Source organism: Nipponia nippon, unplaced genomic scaffold (assembly GCF_047370975.1).
Source record: "Nipponia nippon isolate SJK-2023a ecotype South Korea unplaced genomic scaffold, ASM4737097v1 scaffold_4, whole genome shotgun sequence".
Classification (NCBI taxonomy): domain Eukaryota; kingdom Metazoa; phylum Chordata; class Aves; order Pelecaniformes; family Threskiornithidae; genus Nipponia; species Nipponia nippon.
In genome coordinates this window covers 72445213-72471180 of record NW_028262358.1, presented here as the reverse complement: position 1 = coordinate 72471180, position 25968 = coordinate 72445213, and the positions used below count along the sequence as shown (strand labels likewise).

The following is a 25968-nucleotide window of genomic DNA, read 5'->3' as shown; positions in this document are numbered from 1 at the left end:
AGGGAAGCACCAGCAACAGGACAGCAATTCCAATGAGAATCCTCTGGGACTAGTGGGTAGCAATGTCTTCTGGCCAAACCTGGGCCAGTATAATGACATAGAAGGATTTTTATCATTGCTAAATTTTAAACAGTATTAAAGATGCAGGCATAAGTTTTCAATTGGTCGATCCTTAAGAGCAGCTGAACAGTTTCAGTTCCCGGTTAGGACTTAGCAGCAAGGTCACTTCTGATTCAGGTCTAGGTTTTTTAGATGTAAATCATCAGAGAGACAAGTGATTTGGGGGGCTTTTTCTTTTGAGCCTTGCCTCGGTTTATTCCTTCATGGAGCCCAAGAGAATGTTTTTTTTTTTTTCCAAGTAATTCAGTTCATTGCATAGGTAGCTTTACCTTTGATCATCTCTATGGCTTTTTTTTAATCTTCTTTTAGAGGAGGTATGACTCACAACTGAATCTGTGACTTTGTGCTGTGAAGGAGGAGTGTGAGTCGATTTTTAAAAACCTGTATATACTGAAATAATCTTTATTAGACGAAGATGGCAAGGCTGTTAGTTTTTCATCCCATAGTCGCTAGCAGAAGATTTTTAAACTTTGTGTGTAAAAACCTGCAACTGTCCAAGCGAAGCACATCCTCGCTTTTTCTGCTCTTTTGTTTCTCTTTGTTACATACTTCCTCACAAGTTGATAGGCTTCGCTTCACTTGCCATTCCAGGTAATCTGACTAAATTCTTTTGCGTCCTACTAAATGATGAAACGCTGTCAGTAGCTGGGAGAGTCTCAATAAAAGCATTCACTCTGTGAAACTTGCTCCCTCTGGTGTTTCAGCAGAGCCAGTGCTTGGTGACATTTGAATCCAGGCTTGTAATTTAATTACATCATAGTAATGAGGAAATTGTTTCTTTATAAGATGCGTAAAATTATTTTTTAAACTTACTGTTTTAAAATCTTGTTGTGAAAAAAGATTTTGTTCAGTCAGTGTTTTCATAGAGGCGCTGGGGTGTCATTGCAGTGAATATAAAGAGCAATACACATACCTTCCCGTATGGCTCTGAATGCCATCTTCCTCATAAATAATCCTTCCATTTTATTATATTGTTTCATTATATTCCCAAGTTTTATGCTTATGGAATTAAAGAAAAATGATTTGTCAGTCTCATTTTGGAACCTTCATGTAGAAACATAGCTTGTTTGGTTTTTGGGTTTTGTTTATAATGTAAAACTATTTGTATCTGTCAAGCTAGAAAAAAATGGCATGTAAGCATGCTTCTAATTTAAATTGTTCCCAGAATATTTCTAGAAAACCTATTTTGGGAACATAAATTATCCTTGGTACTGAACTGGAATTATATTTAAGAATACCAAATTGTGGAGAGAAGGCAACTTTCTGTATCCATCTGACATGAGGTATTTCAAGGGTTTAATCCTACTCCCAGTGAAACTGATATTACAAATCCCTTTTACTCCTTGAAGGATCAGGACCAGGCCATCATGAACAGGTTGTGTGGATAGCAATGGAGGTGATAAAAAATACTTGAAAAAGCAGGAGGTTCACTGATGTCTGGGAAAGGCAGATTAAAGATAATGACAGAGATATTACAAGCTCCCGCACAACTACCCAAAATATTTCTCTTGTATCAATTTTAGTGGATTATTACATGCTTTTATTGCTCTCTCACTGAGATCAGAAAGATGTCCTTACTAAAAGCATTATTGGTGAACGACCAAGTTGAAATTTCTCTTGAACTTGAACAAATGGTTTCTGTAAAATTGAACTCCAGCTTCAATTGATCAGTATAAGGCATGTTATGGTCCCTCAGTTCTCACCTACTGCACAAGAACTTGGTATTTCATATTATGGCATTATTTGAGAAAAAAAAATCTCTAGCATGGTAGAAAATTTTGAATAAGCCAATTTTCTTTTCTGTTGTTTTATTTGGAGTGATATAGTTCTGCTACATTAGAATTTGGATATGTGCTTACAACTCACGTAAGATTGACTGAGTAACATATGAGACACATAGTGTGGAGCTGAACTTTGTATGTAAGAACTAAAATGTTTCTTGCGTGCCTAAGATTGTAAGTCATTCAGACAAGCTTCTTACTGCACCGTGGGGAAATACTGTCACCTGTTTGGTTTAGTTCTCTGTGCTTAATAAGTCAGAGTACTTTTCCCAGTCTTGGACTCCTGCAATCACCTCTCTGTCCGTTTTGTTTGGCTTACGTAAAGGGCATTTTAAAGAAGCTGGCAAGGAAGAGTTTAAACTTCCCAGGTGAGCACTGTGAAAGGTGTTTTTGGATTGGCATTTTACACGGGGCATGTTCCTGGCCTTGCAAGTGGCATAAAAAGTTACTGCCTGCCAGGTGAGATGGAGTGAGTGATTGTATATGTGCACTTTAAACCTGTCCCCACAGTGAAATAAAATGTTAGCCTAAACAAGGGAGAAGAGGAAGCAGGTGTGCAGGTACAAGTTCTCAGCTGCCAGATGGCAACTGCTTAGATTTGCTTGTTTGATCACTTGCAATCATCTGCAACACAGAAATTAAAATGAGAGCAGGAGTAGGAGCAAATTCAGCTTGTGTCTTTTAAGTGTATAAAATTTCAGTAATGATGCTCAGTCTGTTATCGTATTTAGGAGGATAAAATCCTTGAAGACCCTTATTCCATTGAAGTCAGTGTGAATTTTGTCATGGGAATATGAACAAATCCTTAAGAGGCATGCTTGTGTCAATGTATAAAAGATCTCTTAGTAGCACACAGTCAGCTATGATCAAGTACCAACAGCTACGCCCATATCAAAGTGTATAAAGCTAGAAAGAATCAGATAGAAGTTGTTTAGACAGCCTATGGCATGATACCTTTTGCCTCTGTATAGCACTCCCACTCTTTGGGCAAAAATATTTGTGCAAGAATGCAACCATAGATCCAGGATAAACCAAGAAAGACTTTTATTACCACAACGATCGTGGTGAGCCAGTCATGAAAGAGCATGAAGTTAAATAAAAATTCCAAGAAAATTTGTATTATAACCTTTCTACATTTTTCTGTTCATAGCAGAATGTGATGCTGTCCTCATACTTTCTAATAATGCGTTTCTGTAAATTAATGATTCTCATCTATAAATGCAGCCACATTACTGATTCCATGAACAGCAACACTATAATCACACACTGGGCATTCATCTTTGGCATCTGAACAGCTACCACATCAAGGCACCTCAAAGTTGACTAATTTTTCCAGTCACATTGCAGCTTACCTAAATATTGACTGTTGTTCCAGTCCTGCCTGTACCAAATCTGTCTACAGCAGACTATTCTTGGATGGATTTCAGTTGTTCTCACTGCGAGGATATATTTCATTCTTCTAGACTATCGCATATTTTTCCACTTGACTATCTTGGAATTGCTGTCATATAAGTTCCTCTGTTTTACTCTCTAGTATAGTTTTTATTGTACACTTAGTCATTCTAGCCAGCAGTAAAATTATATTGCCACAGTTTGAATTTCTGTGAAACGCAGGTTTAAGTTGTAACAGCTGGATGCAGGCATTGTGTGTCCATCCTCACTTTGACACCTTATATTCGATAATGTTAATACAGAAAACATACTACTGGCAAAACTACCTGCATCTTTGATTTATTAGAGACCTTATTTCTTGTATGCAGTGAGTGAAGGAAATAAACACTAACAGCATTAAATCGAATTCCCTGGCTTATCCCAGAATACTGACATAAACCGTAGGCCAAAAGCTCTGAATTTTCAGAGAAAACCAGCATCACCTTTTACTATCACAGAGACTTTGGCTGTCTAACCATGGGAAGAGTATGAAGGTAAAAAGAGAAATCCAAAAACTGTTTTGTATGGTTTTTTAGACTTTTTCATTATAAGAGAATGTGCAAGCATATGCCCATGTTTCACAAAAAATATGTTTCTAAAAGCAATAATATCAAAGATTACGTATTAGCAAGTACGATGGTTGCAACTTATACATGCAGCTTTGGCAATTGGGTAATTTATACTACTGAAGCACCACACAATTTCATAGAATCATAGAATGGTTTGGGTCAGAAGTGACCTTTAAAGGTCATCTGGTTACTCTTTTTGGTTTTCTGATGTACTTACGGCATTCCAAAATGCTTCTCTGATCTGCTGGTCTGACTCTGTCTGTACTAAGCTGTCCATCTGATGGCAGGATGTTCTTGAATGGATTTCATATGTTCTTACACAGGTGTGCTTCCATGCCTGCCATTACATGAGGTCTTTGAGCCTACAGAGACTTGAAATTTCCTGCAGCTGAACTCCTATATGAAAATTATCTCTGTTTACAACTAAAGATATTTCTGTCTCCAAGTTTTTCCTGCATAATTTTTGATGTTAATGTATTTTGTATTCCTTTTTCCATTAGTGGTAATAATACAATTTTTAAAAATTTTACATGTGGAAAAGCCTTAAGTAATCCAAATGTCTAACAATTATATGAGCACATAAGAAATTACAGTCCTTTCTCTAAAGATTCTTAAAGTCTTTATGTATACACAGACCTGAAAATTTAAAATTTCTTTAAGTACAGTTACTGATTTATTCTATCCACTAGCCCATAAATTTGTGATTATAATGGTATAATGGCATTTTCCATAAAAGTGTATTTATCTCACTGTACAAATACATCTTACACTCACATATGTAATATGTGCACATACAGATTTTGTTTTATAGCAGCCTTTACCAATGAATAGAGATACAGGCAAATTCCTGAAAGATCTGCATATAAATATATCTGGTATAGTATTATCAGACAGAATTATGTCTTTGATACTCAAATGGTTTTTGATGCCTGATAATTTCCATTTAAAAAGGAAAAAGAAAACCTTATTTCTACTTCTGTTTCTTTTTGCTTATCTTGAGTCCTTATACAGCATTCCTTTTAAAATGCAATTGTGACATAGCTACTATTGCTAATATAATTTAAGATTGATCCTGATAGGAGAGTTTTAATGATAAAAATATAAAGCCCTACTTTGTGTCCTATATCACTATAAATAGTCTGAGACCAACATTAATTATAGATATATTTTTCCGTACTCAGTTCATATCTTCTAGTAGAAAGCAGGTAATAAAAGAAAGCCCATATAACACATGATATTAACACAAGAATCTGACATTAATGTTCACATGTCAGTCCAAAAAATAAGCGAACAAGGATTAAAATGTTCCGTCTCACTATTGCAGAATGGATAGAGCTACACGCAAATATGCTGTATATGTCATTGCCTTTGGCATGAATGGTAATTTAAAGCCTAAAGCTGAAGTGGGACTCCTTACATGTGTGTTTTCTTGGGACTTAATAACCAGTCCTGCAGTCTGGAAAACAAAAGAGCTGTTTGTGTGGCATCTGGTTTCTTCATAAATATTCAGGGAAAAGTTTTGTTGCTCTGTGGAAGCTCCCTCTACAAACATTTTAAATGTACCTTACTTATAAATACAAATTGTTCATGCAGTCTTTTACTTTTTCATTTACTTTCATAAATACTCCGTCCTGTTTGGCTAAGCCCCATGTGAGTGGGATTTGAATGGCAGGACTTTCTTCCTTGCAGCCTAGTGAGGGTTCTAGTGGTAACCAGGCTCTTGCCTTCTCTTTTTTCTCATCAAAGAAATGTTTAATTGAGGGCATAATGGGAGGGGAAGCGAATTGGAGCAGGGCTGTTGGTGGTGGATTGGAGGTCCACAGCCCACCCACCCAGGAGAACAGCAGGAGGATGCCCAGGAGTGCCTACTGCTGCAATGAGCGGTGTGGGTTCGCAGCCACCCTCCGCCAGGCTGCCAGCCACAGCACAGCAGGGCAGGAGCTCAGCCACGTCCCCTGGCCTCTGCTGTTATCCCTGCACTTTGGGCTGCTGTAATACTGGCATTGTACCTGGCTGCTGCCCAGGGATGTGAGTAAGGCAGAGGCTCCGTCTCATCCGCGCAAGACAGGGCAGAAATGAGCCCTGAGCTTTACGGCACTGTCACAGTGTAGAGGAGAGAGTCCTGAGATCAACCAGCTGTTGTTTGCTGATCAGGGGACACCATGCATTTCTTAGTAGTTTTACAGCTCTCCAATTAATATTTTCAGATTATGTACCTTAGTCCACATCCTTTGTAATTGGGCTTTTTGATGCAAACAGGTTTGGATTGTTGGCTAGCAAGAGAGAGAATCATTTCCAGCAGTAAAATGGATGCATTCTATACTGTTGTCATTGATGAACCGCAAGCAGATTAGTTACAGAAGAATAAAGAAATGGTTTTTTCGAATATTATGCTCAATAAAAAGGTATTATATGACTTCATCTTAAAGGTCTTTTCCAACCTAAATGATTCTATGATTCAATAGACCTGAGAGATGGAACCCTGTAAAGTTTGCATCAACAGAAACAGCAACAGCATTTCAACACTGCTGTAAGAGATACTCTGTAGTCACATAAATATTTTTATCAAATATATAACTTGCCTTAAATTTCCAGAATTTCCTGCTAGTAGCTGCAGACGTCCATACAAAAATGGTCTCAGAAAGCCAAGCGTTCTCACTTGATAGAGCCTATAGGTGACTTGAAATGGCAAAGTCGTCTGTCCAAATACATACAATCTATCTAGAGTACGTTACCATCCGCTTGCTGTAAGAGGTCTCTTTTAAAGCCAGAGCACACCAGGACGCATATCCAAATGTATCTTCAAAAAAGTTTGAACTTCGCTGCCCTAATTCTAAATGTAGCTGCTTTAACATGCAAGTTTCTTCAAGCTTGTATGCTAGATTGTGATCAACTTGAATTGCCCGTGCTAGCATCTCTGCAACTCCTTCATAGAAACAACATCTGACAAAAAGTTGAGATACTTCTTACAAGAAAATGGCAGTGGAACTAGCCATGAGAGTACATGATCTCCCATTAACAGTTAATTAATTTCTGATCAGAATGAGAAAAAAGGAGAGATCAAGCATAGCAAATATCCTTAGCCATTTATGTGGCATGGAAGAGGGCCTGTGTTCACGTCATTCCTTTTCTGCCAGATTTAGGTTGTAATTTTGGACTAACTAACTGAGATTTCCGAAGGATGAGCTTGAAATATGGAGCCAGAGACTAATTCCAGGTTTGATGATTAGGACACCCACACGCAGAGCCGTATAGTAAAGTTTGAGTCCCTGTTGCCATATGAAGTGGAGAGGGTCAGATAAGTAAGATTAAAGCACAAAAACAAAATCATGTCAGCACCAGGATTCAGTTGACTGGAACCGTGTTCCAGCAAGGCAGAGACAGTACATCTGCCTGGCTTGCAAAATGGACTTGTGCTCAGTAAGCGAGTGCCAGTCCATGTGCACGTGTGTGTTTCTCCCTTCTTTCTTTTTTTTTTTTTTTTTTTTTTAAGGGCTTCTGTTTAATCCTGATGCAGGATGGGGGAAAATCTAGAATCCCAAAGAAATTCATGAGCTAAAAATAATTGTTTCCTGGAATTAATCTGGGCTAGGCACCATTCATTTGGGACCTATTTTACATTAAGTGATATTTGCAAGTTTACTTTTCATCTGTTTGCCCTTGTTTGGATAATATTAAAACAGATAAAGATTCAAACCAGGAGATAAAAGAATGCAGAATCACAAATAGAGCACTTGGAATATTTTTTTCATAACTTTTAAATACACATTTCCCTGGGCTCTAAACTCCTTGTAGACAGACTGACCAGCAAGGACCTTTCCAACAGCACTTTGGGTATAATTTGAAATAATTTCTTCTTTTCCATTCTCCCTAAGAGAGTGATGAACTCAACACACAGGCTTTGCACAAAATTAGTTAATTTAATTTTGCGATTTTTAAAACATTTTTAATAGAGACTTTACATCTTGTTAAATTTCTGGAAAGCAGCTTTGTTTTTTTTGTTGTCAAGCTGATAGCACCATAATAAGAATAAGCAGGTCTTTGTTCTCAAAAGAACAGCAATAGTAATTGAATGTTCCTCTCTCAGCCTTCCTATGGCAAGTTCACTGGTACAAATGGGAGAGGGATGGCCTGCAATGAAAGTAGCATGAAGTCAGCCGTCTGTCTCTCTCTTTTGTTTTGATGAAGTTGTCAACGTGGACCTCTAGTTTGTGTATTGGTGAAAACTGATTGAAGATTGGTGAAAAAATTGAAGATTGGTTAAAAGTATGTTATTAATAGCAAGAAGTCAAAAGCTGTGCTGCTGCTCCTTGCTGAATTCATTCCTTTTACTGCCTACAAGCAAATTTTGTTTCTGACATGATCATAGGCATCATTATCTATAGGTGAGGTGGATAAATAAAGCAATGGGTGGAGATGGGGGTGCAATTCATCTGCAATATGTAATCATAGTACTTTAAGGAACTATAGAAGATACCTTGCACTTACCCCACCACTACCAAAGGGATGGGTTAGGTGTTCCCTTCCTAACAGATAATTGTCCAGCCTCTTTTTAAAGGCCTGCACTTATGAAGATCATATAACCTCCTAGGCAGCTTTCCCAGTGCATCAGTACCCTTAAAATTAGAAACTTTCTTATCATGTCTAATCTCAATTTGCAGAAGCGTAAGCTCACTGCTTCTTGACTCATTGACCTTGGTTTCAGGGGACATATTATTCCTTTTTCTTTTTTTTCCCCAAGCAGGGACTTTCTACATGATTGAAGACTGTTATTATTTCTCTCTCAGATTTATCTTTAAGCTGTCAAATCACTCAGTCTTTTCGATTAAGCCTTCCCCCACACCCACACCCTGACCTCTTGCTGTTTGCAGATCATTGCCATTTGGGGTCATTTCTGCAGAACTGCTCGTTTCAGTTCTGTTCTGTCTTTCAAAAGTTTTATCTGAAAATTGTAGGGGATTTCCCAAGGCCCTTCCACCTTCATGGAGGCCAATACATAGAGAAAAAGAAAAAATGAACAGAAAAAATGAACCGCTCGATAGATGGCACCACCCGCATGTTGTACCGGAGAAACACCGCCTGAAAGGGTGAGCTTCCAGTAAGGGAAGTTGCTCACTCTCTTTCCAGTACCGTATGGCCGAACTATTTATATGGCAAACAAATATGCATACATGCAGGTTTTGTTTCCTCCAACTGTGCTGGCTTCTTAGAGATAAATGAATGCCTTTATACTACGTCTCACTGCAGTGTCTAAATGTAACCTGACTCTCTTCTCGTCATTTAAGCTCTTTGGGTCTTATTCTGATGGCCCTTCTTGGTACATCTTCCTGTTAGTATTTCTTTTCTTTTTATATTTTATTCTAATATCCTCCATGGGGACTGGGAATACACTTCTGCAGTCTCATCCAGGAGCTGGTTTATGAAGCTCTATAGGCCAGAATCATGAAAAGTACCTGGTATATATGTGATTTGAGACCTGTATTAACAGGATAGCTAGTGTGAGATCCCAGGCAAGAAGAATAAGACTTTCATTATATGTAATAAAATATGACGATAAGCTTAATAGAAGGTGGTACATCACCTACGGTTATTATTGAACACTACTTGTAAGTTAGAAAAATCATGAGATCACAGAATGCACACAGGACTCGTAGCTTGGATTTTCTGGATATATAGGTTAATCATAAAGATGAAAAGTGAATAGCTTGTTACAAATCTCCCTTATTGTCACACTTCTCTGTATTTATGTTCTGTTTTTCTGATACAATTTAAGATGCCTCATTTTACACATAGTTCTTCCCCCTAAGCCCATTCTTGTGGTGCTTGTTGCTTGCAGTTGCCCATCAAGTTTTTGTTGAAGTGTGGATGTGGCATCTGTACAGGAGTGTTAAGTAGCAAGCAAAACTGGAGTCTACATGCAGCTCGTGGTCCATCCGTACCCATTTGGAAAGTTTGCAACTGTAGACCCACAGGCTGGAATTAGCACCATTTGTTATTGTCAGTGCGCAGTTCCTTGGGAGACAGAAAAAGATTATTTTGTGTTTTAAGAAAAAATATGGGTTTTCTTTACAATGTGTATACACATATATCTCTCTCTTTGTGTGTGTGTGTGTGTTAGTATGTACATGTGCATATATAAGAAGTGTATGATGCTACTGCTTCCAGTAAAAATATTTCTGAGAACTTTAATTTCATTCTTACTGCAACAAGTGCCTCAAAGTAGCTGGTGCATTCAAAGCTTCAAGAAGAGTTTCAGTTCCTCCCCAGAGCTATTTTATTTTGAGATCTACAGAAAAGGGGATTACCTGTAATGTCTTCTTGATTGAGCAGTAGAGCTGAGTAGGACTTTCAGTTTGTTTATCAGCAACCTGTAGTCTGGGTGTCATTATAAAATAACTATGGACTATTTTATTTCTTCATTATGCATTTCATTTCCACACCAAACATAACAGCGTGTTTCATGCAAGCCAATGGACTCAAGTAAGCCTCATCAGATGTATAAATAAAAATGTACTCTATTATTTGACTTCCTGTCAAATGAGGTGCCAGTATTTCTTTTAGGCTACAGCAGCGTCCTGAACAGAACCCATTTCCCACCTTCTTAGCTGTATTCAGTTGAACAGAACAAATTCCTCCTTCTGTCCTACATTGTTTTGCAGTTTTTTTATGATGTGTTTACCAGGGGATGTATTTTAAAGGTGTGTGAGTTGACCCCAGGTAGAGTTTAACAAGCATTTAAGTATGCAAAGTTTATTGGGAAAAGAAGGTGTTCAGTGCAAATAGTTATAAAGTATATAGAAGAATAATCTCAAACATACTTCTATGGCAAAGAGCAAGCCTGTATGACAAATGAATGTGTAAGGATCCGTAGTTTCAGCAATCTGAGTATAGGTGAAGATGCAGATTTCCAGTATATTTATGATAATTTCCCACTGATAGGTTGTCTCCCTATAAATATTAACACTATGGCAATACTTGTATAGCAAATGATCCTTGTAAATCTTTAACAGGAGGAAAAAATGTGGGTTTCGTTGCTTTGAGTAATCACTATAACACCTTTCTGTCTTTTACTTCCGAGTGTAGGTAAGTGTGTTGCCTGAATCCTATAAGATGACATTCTTGACCATGAAACAAAACAGATTTTTCCAACTGCAGAATATTCACTTCAGATGTTCACACATTGCAGTAGGGATTATGAAGTTCTGGAGAATCAGACTGATTTAACTGAAAAGGTTTATCCAACAAATGGTAGTTACCTCTGCATGGGTTTAGTTCTCAGCCCGTGGGTTGCAAGAGTGTCATCACAAATTAATTAATCTCATACAGTTTGATAAAACTGGTCTGTTACACTGCAAACTAGCATGGTAATGTAAAACAAGGAAGTGAATTATTTTGAGAAAGAAATAATTTCCTCTAAAATGTAGCAACAGATCCTGTCCTACCTCCAAAGTACATCCTTCCTGCTTTGTAGTGTACTGTGGAAAGATTGCTATGTTGATGTAAATATTAACATAAAACCAGAAGGCAAAGGAAAAAAAAAAAAAAAAAACAACAAGGAAAGAAAGAAATGCTGTTTCCAAGTTTTGTGTATACAAAACTATGGAAGGTCATTCAAACTACCCACAGCTAGACACCTTCCTAACAAATGTCATCTGTTAGCAGTCCTCATGAAGTCAGGCTGCAAACTTTGCCACATACCATGTGCTTCTCATGACTGTTTTTAATTTGTGGTGTTAGCCTTTACTAAAGGAAGGGATCTGCAAGCACGGGATGAGACAGGGCAAGGATTGCAGAGTGGGGCTAACTCTGGCAGTGGGAGCAGTTCTACCAGCAAGGTAGAAGTGGTCTGGACTAGTGTCAGCCATTTGGGAACGCTAATAAGAACAGACAACATATGAAAATTGCCTGGCTTTCTCTTCCGGAGTCCATGGACCTCAACAAGAAGCACGAATAACTCTACCTGCAGAAAACCATGCAAGCATCTGGCTGTGGCATTGCACTCCTAGGAGCCTTGACCATTCTGCAGGCAGGACACTGCTGATGAGATGGGAGATGAGGCAGGACTAGAAAGCAAGAGGGTGAAGATTAGGGGCAGACTGAATGGGGTTGTTCTTTCAGATGGGAAGGGGGGGAGGAGTCAGGAAATAGTTTTTAAGCCTGCTTGGAAGGCTTTGGGGAAAAAGTGGTTAACAAGTTATGTATGTTTTCAAGAAAAGATGAGCCTCACCTCAAAGCTGACTTTGGTTTGGGCCAGCCCTGAAACCTGCAGCCTTGAGAAAGAAACAACAGCTGCTCGTGGTTTCCTTAGAAGAATTTCTAGTTGTTCAGCCTCCTTTTAGTTTGAGACCTATCTTTAGCTACCAGAGCATTTTAATTTTTGCAGTAAGCTTCAGGCCACAGGAGTGGAAAATGAGTAGAAGAGGAAGTGACCCATGAAATATTTGCAGAGGTGATGTTTTGTGTGTGTTCTGCTGAAGTATTTCGTTCAGTATATTAAATATTTATATAGCCCTGCAGTCACTATTAATCCAAGTAGTCATGTTTTCTCTAGCCCACAATGGATCCCTACCTTATAGTCACCCCCTTGAAATTAATCAGGGTGAACACAGAGTTGTCACCACTGGAAAATAGTTTATTATTTTTGAAAACAAGATCTATTTCTGCTTGAGCAGAGCTGGATGTTGCTAAAAATATTGCAAAGGTTAATATTACATGAGCTGTAAATATTTTCTTTAACAGATACACAGGTAAAAGAGGCAAATGGAGGATCAGATGATCCTGTATGTCCATTAGTAATATGTGATTTGCTCAAAACTGCTGTGCCGCATGCAAAGCATTTACTTTGTAATCATAAAAATCCTTACTTTTCTGAGAACATGAGAGGAAAAGTTTTCTCTTTAATTCGGTTTGACGTACTATGGGTATGAATTATTAATAGAATACAATTTAGTCTTAATACTGGTCTATTTTTCATTTCTCTTTGTATTACCTAGCTCCTCTCTTCTGTTTGATGTCTGTCATTTTTCCCTTTTCTTTCCTATTCTGTTCCACTTGCACATCCAAGAGTAGTTTGAAAGATACTCTGCTTTGTAGGCAGACACTCATCTATCATCTGGGCACACAAGCTAATTATTAGCTTCAACAAGCAACCCCTACTCCTTTTTTTCCCTTCTCTCCTCCCAGAAATGTTGCTTCTCTCTTTTTCTCAGGTGAGAATGAGAAATTTGGTACCATAATACTAACATTTCCTTTGTCTCCAAACTCAGTGTCCTCTTTTCGTGTCTGCTCCTTGTTAACTAAGAGGTGTAAATAGCTAGTACTCTTCCTGCCTAAGCTAGACCAGGATCCTTAACCCTTTGGTCTGTTAAGAGACTGCACAGTCTTAGGTAACCAATTGAGACAATCACAGAGAACATAAAAATACAGAATATTTTACATCTGACACACTTCTTTTTTGCTCTTATGACATTTGCCTCTTCCTAACCTCCTATCTTCCTGGACTCTCATCCTTTTATTCTGTTTTTAAACATCCTTATCTCCTGAGGGAAGGAGAGGGATGATTTATCTCTTCCTGCTGCTCCCTGTTCCTGATATCTGTCTGAACCCAGGCCTCCAGAATGTAACCATATTTTGCCCAGTCATCCCTGCTTCATGCTTCACTCTGCTTTCTTATCTTTCTTTATGTTAACATTTCCTTCCCTCTGTCTCTCATTTTGCTTCTGCTGCTCCTACTAGAATACACACTTGAGCTTAAATGAAAGGAAATTAAAGATGACTTGTCTAATGTAATTTTAACCATCATCCACTTTCTCCTCTACTTGCTTGAGGCAGATGAAATGTAAATTCTTTTGCAAAATCTTCTGTAATTAAAGTATTTTTCTTGTGTTTCTGTTGAATGCTCATGTTAGGTTTTGGATATATTTATTTAGACGAGAGAAGCAGCCAGCAACAATGGTCAAAGAAGTGTCTTTCTGTTCACTCTAAAAACCTGAAGTGCTGTAAGACCACAATGGAAAGCAGTGTACAATGAATATAGTTGTCTGCATCATCACTGATAGAAACACTTTATTTCAGCCCTACTCTGTCAAATTAATAACTGTTACCTTCAAGCCTGCATTCAGACAAAAGTTAGGGAAAAGGTGTAAGTTCTTACTCTCCTCAGAGCTGCAGACAATCTGGCTCTGGGTATTGATAGCTAAGCTATCAAATTGCCTTTGAATTTAAAAGAGAGAAAAGTCACATTCCCAAATACTACTTTCATTGTAAAGAGATGGTTAGTTGTTAAAGCCACTAAATACAAGCTACAAATTGGCAGCTGAAAGTTTATTTTTCTTGGCTGAATTCTAGGGATTTTTTTAGCCTCATACCTCTCTGCTTAGTTAAATCGTATAAATAGCAGATAAATTATTTTTAATTCAATCAAGTAGGTGCCCTTTAGAAGCAGTGACAATACTGAAAAATACACTGTGTTTCTGTGTTTTAGTTCTGGACTGAAACCTTGCCAGAAACATGCCTCTTAAACATTTGCCTTTTTTATAATCCAAGTAACAGTTAAGGGATGAAAACTTCAGTGTCCTGGCAGTGCGGATTTACAGACATTGAGTCCAAAGGAGTCTCGAGCCAGTGGGATGTAAACTGACCCTGCCAAAGAGAAGTGGTGTAATAAATAGCACATGAGAAATCCACAATTATTTTTTTCCCAAATGGAGGTATTATATTAGAACATCAAACTGCATACTTCAATAAAGTAATTTTGCAACTGTAGCAGAGGAGGGCAGTTGGATTAAAGACGGGATTATTGTCTGTGCTGGAGGACTTCTGCCGGTCACAGCAAGCATTGTACAGGCTCTTTCTGAGTGTGGTCTGGGGGTTCTGCATTTCCAGCTACACATAATTCCCATCACACTTGCTATCACAGCTGTATTACAAGCAATTAAACTGTAAGGCAAGATGATGCAAAGAACATCTTAATCAAATTACAATGTCAGATGAGACAAGAAAAAACAAACCCCAAACTGGACACTAAGGGAACCTCTGATAATATACATAGAGGAAATTATATTGCTTTGAAAATACAACAGGACGTAATCCGATAAAAGGCTCTGGCAGGACTTTAATTTGTGGCAGTTCTAGACAACTCATTTTAATTGCTTATATTTCTATCTTATGCTTAAAAAGGAAATATATTTTTCTGAAAGGATACTTAATGGACTGCAAAGGCAATTATTATTTTTGAAAGTGTATTTGAAAGACGATTATAAATCCCTACAGAGGCTAGTTGCTAATTTGCTATCCCAGGCTGTATTTCAGGGATTTCAGATAAACTCCAAATTGTTCAGTAACAAGAATGGAAATTGAAAAACTGCATTTGCTCCATGGCAACATACATGTAATAAATTACAAACTTAGACGTTTGCTTTCCTGCTCCACATCATTGGATTAAGTTTTCTCATACTATCAGAGGGGGTAAATATGTTGATTGTTATGTTGATTGTCATGGTCTTCTTGTTTCCATTTTTTTTACAAAATGCTTTCTTGTTTTTTGAGAAGATGTTTGCACTGCCAAAGAGGCATATTACTAGTGTAGGCTTTGGCATGCATGCAGATAACTGAAAACAATAAAGAGACATTCAAGGTGAAAGTTGGGACATTGGTTTTGTTATTGTTGTTTTGCTTTCACTGATCTGTGGGTACACATTAATACATGTTAATGTCCTTATAGCTGTATGTTGAGTGTTATTCATAAAACAGAGAGATAAAAATGTAGAGATTTTGTTTTAGGCAGCATACAGATAGCAAACTGTCAGTTGTCGATCTGGTGGTGACCACAAGTTCCCCATTTTGATACAGTGAATTTGTGAACCAGCAAAGCTTCTCTAAAGCATGCTTATAGTTCCATTTTTAAGAGTATTTTGAAACTTGAGTGGTCCATAAGCATTATCAGGAAGGTACTGCAGGCTAGAGACATTTCTTATTTCTCAAGAATGGTGTTCGTCTGAAGAATTAACTTTTTGGTTTTCAAGAACAGAACTGTATGACAGTTCCATAAAATCACTCTTATTACCATTAACTCACTTTCTCCTTCCTTTGTTGGCTCTGGTAAAATTAGTTCTTTACTGATTTCTCACTGACTCTTTGCTCGATATAGAGTTTTCTTATTTTTGTGGTTTTCCTGCTTTAAAGAAACAGAGTGCAGCATATGGCATAGTGGTAATATATACCCTTGGAAAAAAATGCTTCATTTCTCACTGTCATATCATTCCATTTGATTGTGAAGGCTTGACATGATGCTATTTCTCCATCACATGTTAAAACTTCCACAACTCTTTTTGCCAACAAGGTGCTTGTGGCTCTGCTGTCCTCCTCAAAACTGGCTCTTGGCCTGAGATAATGAGCAAGGCTTTGAGCTTTTATTTTAGTTGGCTTTCAGTAAAATCTTGCAAGCTTTGGTGGTTAAACTCCTTTACAGGTATATATTCAACCAAACTGCCTTCACCAGATGCAATAGTATGTTAGGAATTAAGTTAAACTCTACTTTCCTAGGCCATGTTGGCCTAATTACAGTATAGTATGCTTTAATGAGGGTTCTTCTAACGCACCTCTGCCTGATATGGCAAACAGCCCAGAGGCAAACTTCAGATCCCAGTGTCAAGAACTGATTCACTGCTTGTCTGTAATTAACAGTTGGGCTTCAGGGTCTGGATAGAAAACTAGAATAAGACTCTCTTTCAGTTCATATGTTGAATCTAGAGTTGTTGACCTTTTCCAATGCAGATGTAACTCAAAGTCCAAATATCATAGATTTATCACATAGCAGACACTGCACAGAGTATGGTCAAAGAAGACAGTGTTGATGAAATGTACTCAAAGTCTTTAAATTAGTTACACATCAAAAAATGGTCAACAGAGAGTGGGATGCATTTGATAAGGAAAGAAAAACAAGAGTGTCCAACAGTAAAGTTCATATAAACCAGATCTTTTTACCTTAGGGTAAGAAGGGTGATAAATCACTGTATATATAAATGAACTTGCCATCTTTCTTTTAATTGTTTGAACCTGTAAGAGCTATGCCAAGCCTGCTCTGTTTGTGTCCCCCTTCATTCTCATGCAATGTTGCGCATTTTCCAAAAAACAAAGAAGAAAAATTGTCATAGCATAGCATATGAAATATAATTACTAATGATAATACTGAAAAAAATAATGCAGCTTCTGCTCCTAAAAACTATATTGTCCATCCCAAAATATTCACGCCCCAGGAAGGCGGGCGGGGTGGGGGGAGGAGAGGGGCTGGGCAACACTACAGGAAACCTTCTTTTGTAAATCTGCTTCATTTAATCAAAAATCATTGGTCTTGGCTAGCTCTCAAGGCTAGCTCTCAAGGCTAGCTCTCAAGGCAAATGTCATGGTATCCCGTAAGGATCGCTGCAAGAACAGGCTCATATTCCCCTGGTACAGGCTGTTACACAGCCTGACCTAAATACTGTGAAGAACTGGAATAGTGACCTGGTTATGAGTTGGGAGATTTTGTTTGAGAGACTTTCTGCAGATATAGTAGTCCACTCTGTAGCTTTTGGGAAGAAATCTGTCAAGTCACAGTACAGAATAAGACATTTTTGCCTCCTGTCTAGTTGCAGTGATAACAGCCAATTCGGAACTTCTTTTGGGAGACTTTTTTTCCTGCCATCTGTAGATGTTTGAATGTGGAATTTATGAAGTAGTGTTATGTTTAGCACCCAGCTAAACTCTTTCAGTCTTTCTTTGATACTACTGTTTCAAACATACATGTTCTCTTTCATTAAATAGCTAAAGTTCAAGTGGTTTAAATCTTATTTTTTCAAACTAGAGAATAGCATTATTCACATACCAGAAGGCTAAGTAATGTCTGGGATTTATTAAATCATTCAGCAAAGTTGACCACAGACAGTTGCATATAGAACAAATGCTGGAAGAAAAATAATCTTCTATGATGATGTTCATTATACTATAACACACACAGACTGAGCGCCAAATACTTGGTATCATTTCTGTCTCTACAATTATTATATTTCTTTTTAGACCTTTAACTAGCTGGACATTTTTGGTTATAGAGGGTTTGAGCACAGAGGAAATATGTAGTCTTAGATTATAGGAATGATAAAAAAGGTAAGTTTAATGTTAATTTGACATCTTGGTAAAGCAGCTATGGGTTATAACAGGGTAAATATTTATTGGTGACTTTAATGAATAGGTAACTTTTTACTGCCAAGCGTGTTATTGCACACTTTTTAAAATCTTACATTCCAAGCATATTTCCAAAATTCTATTGCTGTTATATTCGGCAAAAAGAGCATTATTGAAGCTGGAATTGGAACTGGGTATTTTTTGCATCTGTTCCTAGTATTCCACATACCTGTGAGTTTTTCCCAGTTTATTTTATCAACCTTTCATAGATAAAGTGCTAGTTGTGAAAAATGCAAAAACATTAAAATGGGTATTATTGATCAGACAATGCTAACCTAAATTGTCAGAAGTAACTGAGCAGATGTTCTTGGGAATTTCAGGTCCTTACCATTTTCTGAACATCAAATTCATTTTAAAATCACAAGTTGAGTATCCAAAAATTGAGCAAAGGCAACAGGGAGTAATTGTTTGCTGTGTAAGACTATAACCTGTGATTTATGTATTATTTACTCTTACGAACAAAAGAACATCAAACAAAATAACTATGAAAATTCCATAATAAAAGAGGAAAGTCATAGAAACTTACTTCTGCTACAGTGTGTCCTCTTGGTTTGATTGGGTTTTTGGTTTATATTGAATTATAACCCAGGGAAAATTTTAAACTTTGCTTCGCCTTTTACAATTGTATTGTTTGCACATAAAAGGATATTTGTTGTGTGGATTAAGTGGTTTGTGAGCAGGACTGGATAATACATAATTATGTTTTAATTTTTTAGAAGACTGTGGGATGTATTTCCCAGAAGTGAAAAAGCATCCAGACAAATATTTACAAAGATGTCCCGAGTCTGTAAAAAAGTGGCTGAAACAACTGAAGAGTGCTGGGAAGATTCTGCTATTAATTACTAGTTCTCACAGCGACTATTGCAGGCTCCTGTGTGAACATATTCTTGGGTAAGTGCAATGTCCATTTCAAATTATATCTGCCAGGCAGCAACTGGACATAAGCCTGAGCTATAGGGAAGTTAATTTGAGTTTCTTGATGTGTTGTGAATTACTTTGATCTGAGGTTTTTGGTGGGCGTCTCTCTAGTAGAGTGTTACAGGGTACTCAAGGCAAAGCAGTCTATCTGTGAGCCTGTGAGCTGTATCTGACCTACAGCACACTTACATCCTGCATCTCTTCTGGGCATCATCATGGGACTGAAGATGACAGGGAATATCTTTCAGGCCAACACCCAGTACATCCTCTGATTCCCAATTTTATTGTAAGTTCTTGCTAGACTGTCTTATTCAATCCACTTCCTTTCTGTGCTTCTCCAGTGGTGAGTGCAAGTAGTAGTAATATTTCATTTCCTTGCAGTAAATATGCATGAGAAAGCTTACAAATACTTCTTCCCAATGGTGGTTTCCAAGAGATGGTTGTGCATGAGAAATGTGCATTTACAAATCTCAGCAGAAAACATAAAACACGTAGTTCATTGCACTTGGCAATTGGTTGAGAATTGTAGTTGCTGATCACAACAGCTATTTTTAGCTGTAATGTTAAGAACATGACTGGTCAAGCAAATTCAGTGAAATTCAGCAGAACCATCACACCCCTAGAAACGAATTAATCAGTGATGCGAATAGCTACGTGGATGACATGGTGAGACTATTCAATAAATGATTCAAAGAAACAAAGTAGTGCAACATGAGCCAGCCTTGGCTATCTGGGTATGCAAGGGAACAGCAGACTGAATACAGCAACACTGTAAGAAAACCACAGGTAAGGTGAAAAACAGAGCTACCTTGCAAAACCAGTCCTGCCAGTATCACTTCTCTTTGTACTCTCTGGGCTAAATGCTAAATTGAGCATCAGCTGTGCTAGTTCTCACTGCCTTGCATGAACATTATACTTGCTCATTTGAGAGGAGAATACACATCCTCACAAAAAGCAAGTCTCCTTATGAGTAAGATGCCTGCAAATTAACTCTGTAGATCTGCCTAGTTGTTTTCTGAATGAAAATTTCATATAAAACTAAATTCTTGGCCACATATAATGATTTTGGCTTTGTTTTCATTGGTGAATAATGTTTTAGGTGTTTAAGGCAGCTGTAGAGATCCTGCTGGAAGACAGTAAGCAAGGTAGCAGAGAGAGTCGGTTGCCTTTTAAAAGGCAGAAAAGAGATGTTCTGCTACAAGGACACTGGATCACTCTCTTTCCACATGAGTGTAGGATGTTCTACAGTGTTTATTACAATCATATTTTCCAGTGACTCATGCAGTGTGGCTTCCAAGACATCTTCTGGAGAGCTGAGTACTCCACTGTCCATTAGACCTCACTGAAGTATTTTTTCCTGAAAATAGTTCTAAACTTTTTATTGCTTTTGTTTGTTCTATGCCTCTTATATCAGACAATAAGGCCCTATACACCCATGCTGCTTTTTGCGATACTGCAATATAGTCTGCGTTCACACCTATTATCTCTGCCCTTGACTTTAATTTGACTAGGCTAACTGCATTTTGTTCTTGACATCAAGCCTTATGAATTACATCTATGTAGTCCTTTATTAATTTCTTTCCCTACTTTCAATTAATCAATATCATACTGAGAAGTTCAGAACTGTATCGTATTACATCAAAAAAAAACGAAGGATAAAGATGAAAAGCAGAGATGTGTGTGAATTTTTAGCCTCTTACTCCTAATATCCTTACCTTGTAACTGTTAACTTTTTGCACTTTATTTAAGGAGTTCCTTTGTGGCTAAGAAATTATTGTCCACATAAAATCAGTGCTGGGAAATTCATGCTTAAGTGTATCATTTACCATTTCAAGAGCAAACTATCCCAGTTGTGTTCATCTGACCAAGTTGTCCATAACTGAAAGACATTTTGGTAAGCAGAGAGGAAGTCTAAGAGAAAATCTCATTTTGAAATAAAATGAGAACTGGTTCCTGGCCAGAGCAGACACGTATTGCTGGGATCGGTGTATAAGGCATGTAAACCTACAGAAGCAAGTGCGAGTTCATTCACACAAGTAGCAACACCGTGGTGTGACTTTTCAGGCTTACCTACCATGAGAATGCGTGTCAAGTTAACTGAATGTTTAAGTGGTGGCAGAAGCACACCTAAAGAAGGGTCAATCATCACACAGTCACTAAAGCTGAGTGTCATTTCATCTTTTCATGAATGTTAGCTATCTAAAAGCTAGGAATTTTTTGAAGTGGGTCATTTTGATTCCCTCTGTGGTTAGTGGAGAGAAAACACTGGGCATCATCCTTGGCAACTCATTCTGTACCATAGAATTATGTCTGAAATAAGTGGGATGAATTGCCTTCTAAGAATGTGGATGTTTCTCTGTTGGCTCTGTCTGTGGTGTAGACCACTAGTTGTGAATTCAGCATGCAATTTTTAGATGGCTAACGTTATGTGAGATACATCCTACCCTTTGTCTTAGCCATTTACTGTTACCACAGGCCACAATACCAAGCGCAAGCAGTAACTGGAACAGATTTCATCATGTATAATGTTATGTAGTAATGTAACACAAGGTACAGGCTCTCATAAAATCAGTAGCTTTGTACATTAGATTTAGTATGATTCAAAAAAGGCCATAGATAACACCTCTCCACAAAAAAAATAGTTTTTTCTTCAAGAAATCAATAAAAAGTTAACTGAATCTTGTGAAAACTCTGTTCATTCTGTTTAGAATTTTTTACACAAAGCACTCGCCACTGTTCCAAGTCTTTGTTGTGCTCCTGAAGGGTTGGCTTACTTTTGAAAGTTCAAGCTTAACTTACCGGTAGAAGCATTATTTGCCATATGCTAATTTGAAAAGTTTAACTCTATCTACACTTTTCACCTAAGGCCAGAAGAGCCATGCCTGTTTGCTCAACTTCTGGAATCTTCCACACAGAAGCTAATTTAAAAAACATGCCATTGTCATATTTGATCCTGGTTCTTTTAAAAAGTAAAGGTTTACATATGGTCACAGGTGGAGAAAAATAGACAAAGCTAAAATTTCATGAGAGGAAGGAAATTTAAAGACATTCTATTTTAAGGCTGGAATGTAATTTAGAGCACAAAATAAAAGCTGGAAGATAAGCTCATGGGGAGAGCATTCAGTTTTTTAGTTAAGATATCTCAGTCTCATGGGAAATTGTAGATTATTTGAAAATGACATGGTTAGCTAGTTTTCTTCCAGTAAACTTCTTCTGTTGATAACATTTCAGTACCTGTACCCATCCTGGACGTGCCATCTGGGACTTCTTTGTTCCATGCAAGAGTATCCATCATTTTTTGGATGTTATAGGCAATATAGTCAGCTAAACAATAAAACATTTCTACTAAAACAAAATACATGTCACAGATGGGAAATGTTTACATTTTCCAATAATAAAAAACCCCCACTCTTTAAGTAACATTTGTCTAATTTTATATTTCAGTAACTTCAAAATGTGTAGGTAGGCATTGTTATTATTTCTTGCTATAGTTCCCAGCTTGATGATATATTAACTGAGGTCTAATAGATTCCTTAAAATAAAGAAGACCCTTGCCAGAGTAGGAATAACTGTCACCTCCAGAAATAGCCCATCCCAAGGTAGGAGAGGTGGCATGAATGTTCCCCAAGGTTGCCTGTTTTTCCTATTGGCTTTGTAATGATACTGACTTGCATACAGGTCTCTAACAAATACCTAAATATAAATAAGTCCCACTTATATACTATGCCCAAACGTACAATTCCATTTAAATTGATGGGATTTCCACAGGTCAGATATTGATCTGTATTTTCATGGACCTAACGATCTTTGAAAAATCTGAATTCAGTTGTGTGATTCAGCTGGCAGATTAAGACTCATACTTAGTAGGTGTTCATTTGCGAGCCACATGTCTAACCTCCCTGTCAGCAGCGGGGATTTAGTCAGAGCAGCCAGTGGAGTCTGAAGAAAGAGTTCAGCTAAAAAAATGGCATTTCAACTTTAGGGTACGTGAAATCACCCTTTAAGACTTAATTGTCTGTATTAATTAGATCTCTGTTGACTACAGTGGCATCTTAAAGACCCATTAGGCCTGTGCATATATACAGTATGGATACCAACAATGTAAGCACCTGTGTTTAAGTGTCTTTAGTCTTCAGTTACTTCCTACCCCATCACTTGACTTCATGTATTCTGCTTTATAAAGAAAATCCCTCATTTACTCCTTTCTATACTTGTATATGCATATGTTATCGCCTGCAATTAAAATATGTCATTTGACACATATTCTCCTGAGATTTAAAAACTCCCTGGGCCAAGGAACATCTTTTCACAGTGGTCCTGAAGGTATAGCACTGTGGGTTCTCCGCGCACTGTCTTCTTACTTTTGACAACCTCAGGAAAAGAAAGGCAGCAGTGACACTGAACAAGCATCAGAAAAAAAGAAGTGTATTGCTACTTTCTTAAGTCTTAAAGAGTATTTAGTGGCATCTTAGCTAATTTATTAGTTTAGCTAATTCAATTTCCTTTACTTTCTAGGAATGATTTTGAAGAGTATTTTGACATTGTGATTACAAATGCTTTGAAACCTGGTTTCTTCTCCCATACCCCAAACCAAAGACCTTTTCGAACTCTTGGTAAGTTGCAGTTGTGACTCCCTTCTCATCTGCTTACCTTTATCAAAAAAAAAAAAAAAAGAAAGAAAGAAAAGTGAGAGGACTCGACAACATATTTTGAAAATCTAGCATTGAGGGAAAAATGGACTCTACACAAGACTCTTCCAGAGATATAGAGATGTTAGTAAAAAATCTCTTAAGACTGAGGAACACTGAGAAATTAAGAATTACAGTGCTGATGACAATGAAGAGGCAGAGCTGCAACAGTAATTAAAAATGGTATTGAGGCTCAGATATTGCGTCATTCATGATAAAATAAGAATCCTTTTCTTTATTGTGCTGACAAGGTCATACACAGAAAATGAAATTCAGTTCTGGGAAAAAAACATAGCAGAAATATTTCAGGAATTTAAAAGAAATTCAAAGAACAGTACAAATAAAAGTGCAAGGCTGAAGCAAATGATTTATGATGGAAATCTGACAGTATTAAATGTGTGTAGTTTGGCTAAATAATGACAGAGTAGGCAAAAAGGAAGTGCCCCTGTACTCAATTTAATTAAAACAATCTGAAATGTTTGGCAATGTTGTCCATTAGGTAACTAAGGTTGTAACAAAAGAGTTTCTATAAGACCAGTGTTCATTGAGCTACAAATAACAATAGTAACATGGCTGAAGACAGTTAATTTTTCCGTATTTTGGTAAGTACCCTTATGACTAAATGCTACCTGAAAATTCATTTTGTATCCAAAGTAGCATAAGTCAGCATATGTTGAACTGTATTTTAGCATTTTATGACAGGAAAGTCAGCTGTTCCAGCCCCAAAAAAGTTTTGCCTGTGGAACTTTTACAGTAAAACTAAAATGAGCAGCGGAAATATATATTGAAACTGCATTTTAATGTTTCACCAATTTATACAGGAAAATAAGTAAGAAATACCTTAATTGTGATTTTTAAAGGATTAGTTCAAATAGGAAACTGCCAAGTTGACAATCTGAGAAAAAACAAGCTCAGAAGGGAAATTGAAACTATTTATCTGAAATGGGAGGGGGCAGAAACATAAAGGATAAAAAAAGGCTCGGTTCTGCAAGCATTTTATTTAGTTTCATATAATGCAAATTGAAAATAAAATGTAATTCACTGTGGATATTTTTTAAGCAGTCAGATTAGCCTGACTTCCTAAGGAAATCCTGCTGTGTCCCTCTGTCAGTAATCCAGCCAGCAACTTTTGAACCTGTTGTCCAGCTTCAGTAAATTTAATAGACAGCCAGAAAGCTTCAAGGCATTTCAGCAAGTTTGTTTTGTGCAAACGGGCAAAACAGAGGGAAAAGACTTGAAATTACTGTCTCCATTGAGAAATATTGTGTGGCTTTATCTTAATCACATTATTAGATTATAAGTACCAATTTTCATGAAGCTGTTTCTTTCTCATGATTTCCAACAGGAACAGCATTCCCTGGAGTCCTCTTACTGACTTACTGATTTTCATTCACTTTATATTTTGGCATTGCAAAGAGGCTCAAGTGAGGGTAGATCACTCATTACATGAAGACCTTATTAATACAGAATAAAATGTAGTTTATGTTCTGGAGACCTCACTATCTAAATAGATAAGGGACACAAATGTAACTAAAGCAATCATCAGATAAATAATTTGCTGAAACTACTAAACTGTCAGTGGATTTTTTTAATATGTTTATATTCGATTGACAGTAACTGATTTCTTCTGAAAGACCACCAGAACATTCAAGGCAAAGAATTATAGGACAGGTTTTTAGAGACATGTTTTGAAGTAGTGAACAGCTTGTTTAAGAATATGTGAAGTTCAAACCATCAAAATAGGAGCAATTATATGAGAAAATGTTGGAAATAATAATATATTTTTATAATGTATCTTTTGCTGCCCTCCCTCTGTGTTCCTCACAACATACATATAGCTTCAGGATGGGCACTGATAGTTTCACCCAGTCACTGCAGATACCAAGGACCACAGTTCATTTCTGAAACAACACACAGTGGAGCTTCTAATACATTTGGGGAGGGGGGGTGGCTTTCCAGTTACCAGAATTTTTTTAAGGCTTTCTTTCATATCAGAACCACTGAAAATTCAAAATTTCAGTTTCTAGTTTCTATCGTCCTTTTGCCACTATAGATTTTGGGCAGAAGAAGAGTTTAGCCACTGTGCTTCAGACCCTCTCTTCTCTGAGAGCACTGGACATGATATATCAGGGAGACAAAATTTCCTTATTTTTGCTTTGAAATAGGAAAAAAACTAGAGGTGAACATCATAGTAAATATTTTCTTAGAGCATAAAGAGTAAACTTTTGTTAGTGTAATTTA

At 37.3% G+C, this 25968-nt stretch overlaps 1 protein-coding gene across 3 annotated transcripts in view; it reads left to right on the top strand.

Annotated features, from left to right (window-relative positions):
* Positions 1–25968, top strand: part of NT5DC1 (5'-nucleotidase domain containing 1) — a 155477-nt gene that overhangs the window by 86582 nt on the left and 42927 nt on the right. For all 3 annotated transcript variants that reach the window (XM_087773351.1, XM_087773349.1, XM_087773350.1), the window contains exons 7-8: positions 18838–19012; positions 23555–23652. In XM_087773351.1, coding sequence (XP_087629477.1) covers positions 18838–19012; positions 23555–23652 — 273 coding nt within the window. The remainder of the gene's footprint in view (positions 1–18837; positions 19013–23554; positions 23653–25968) is intronic.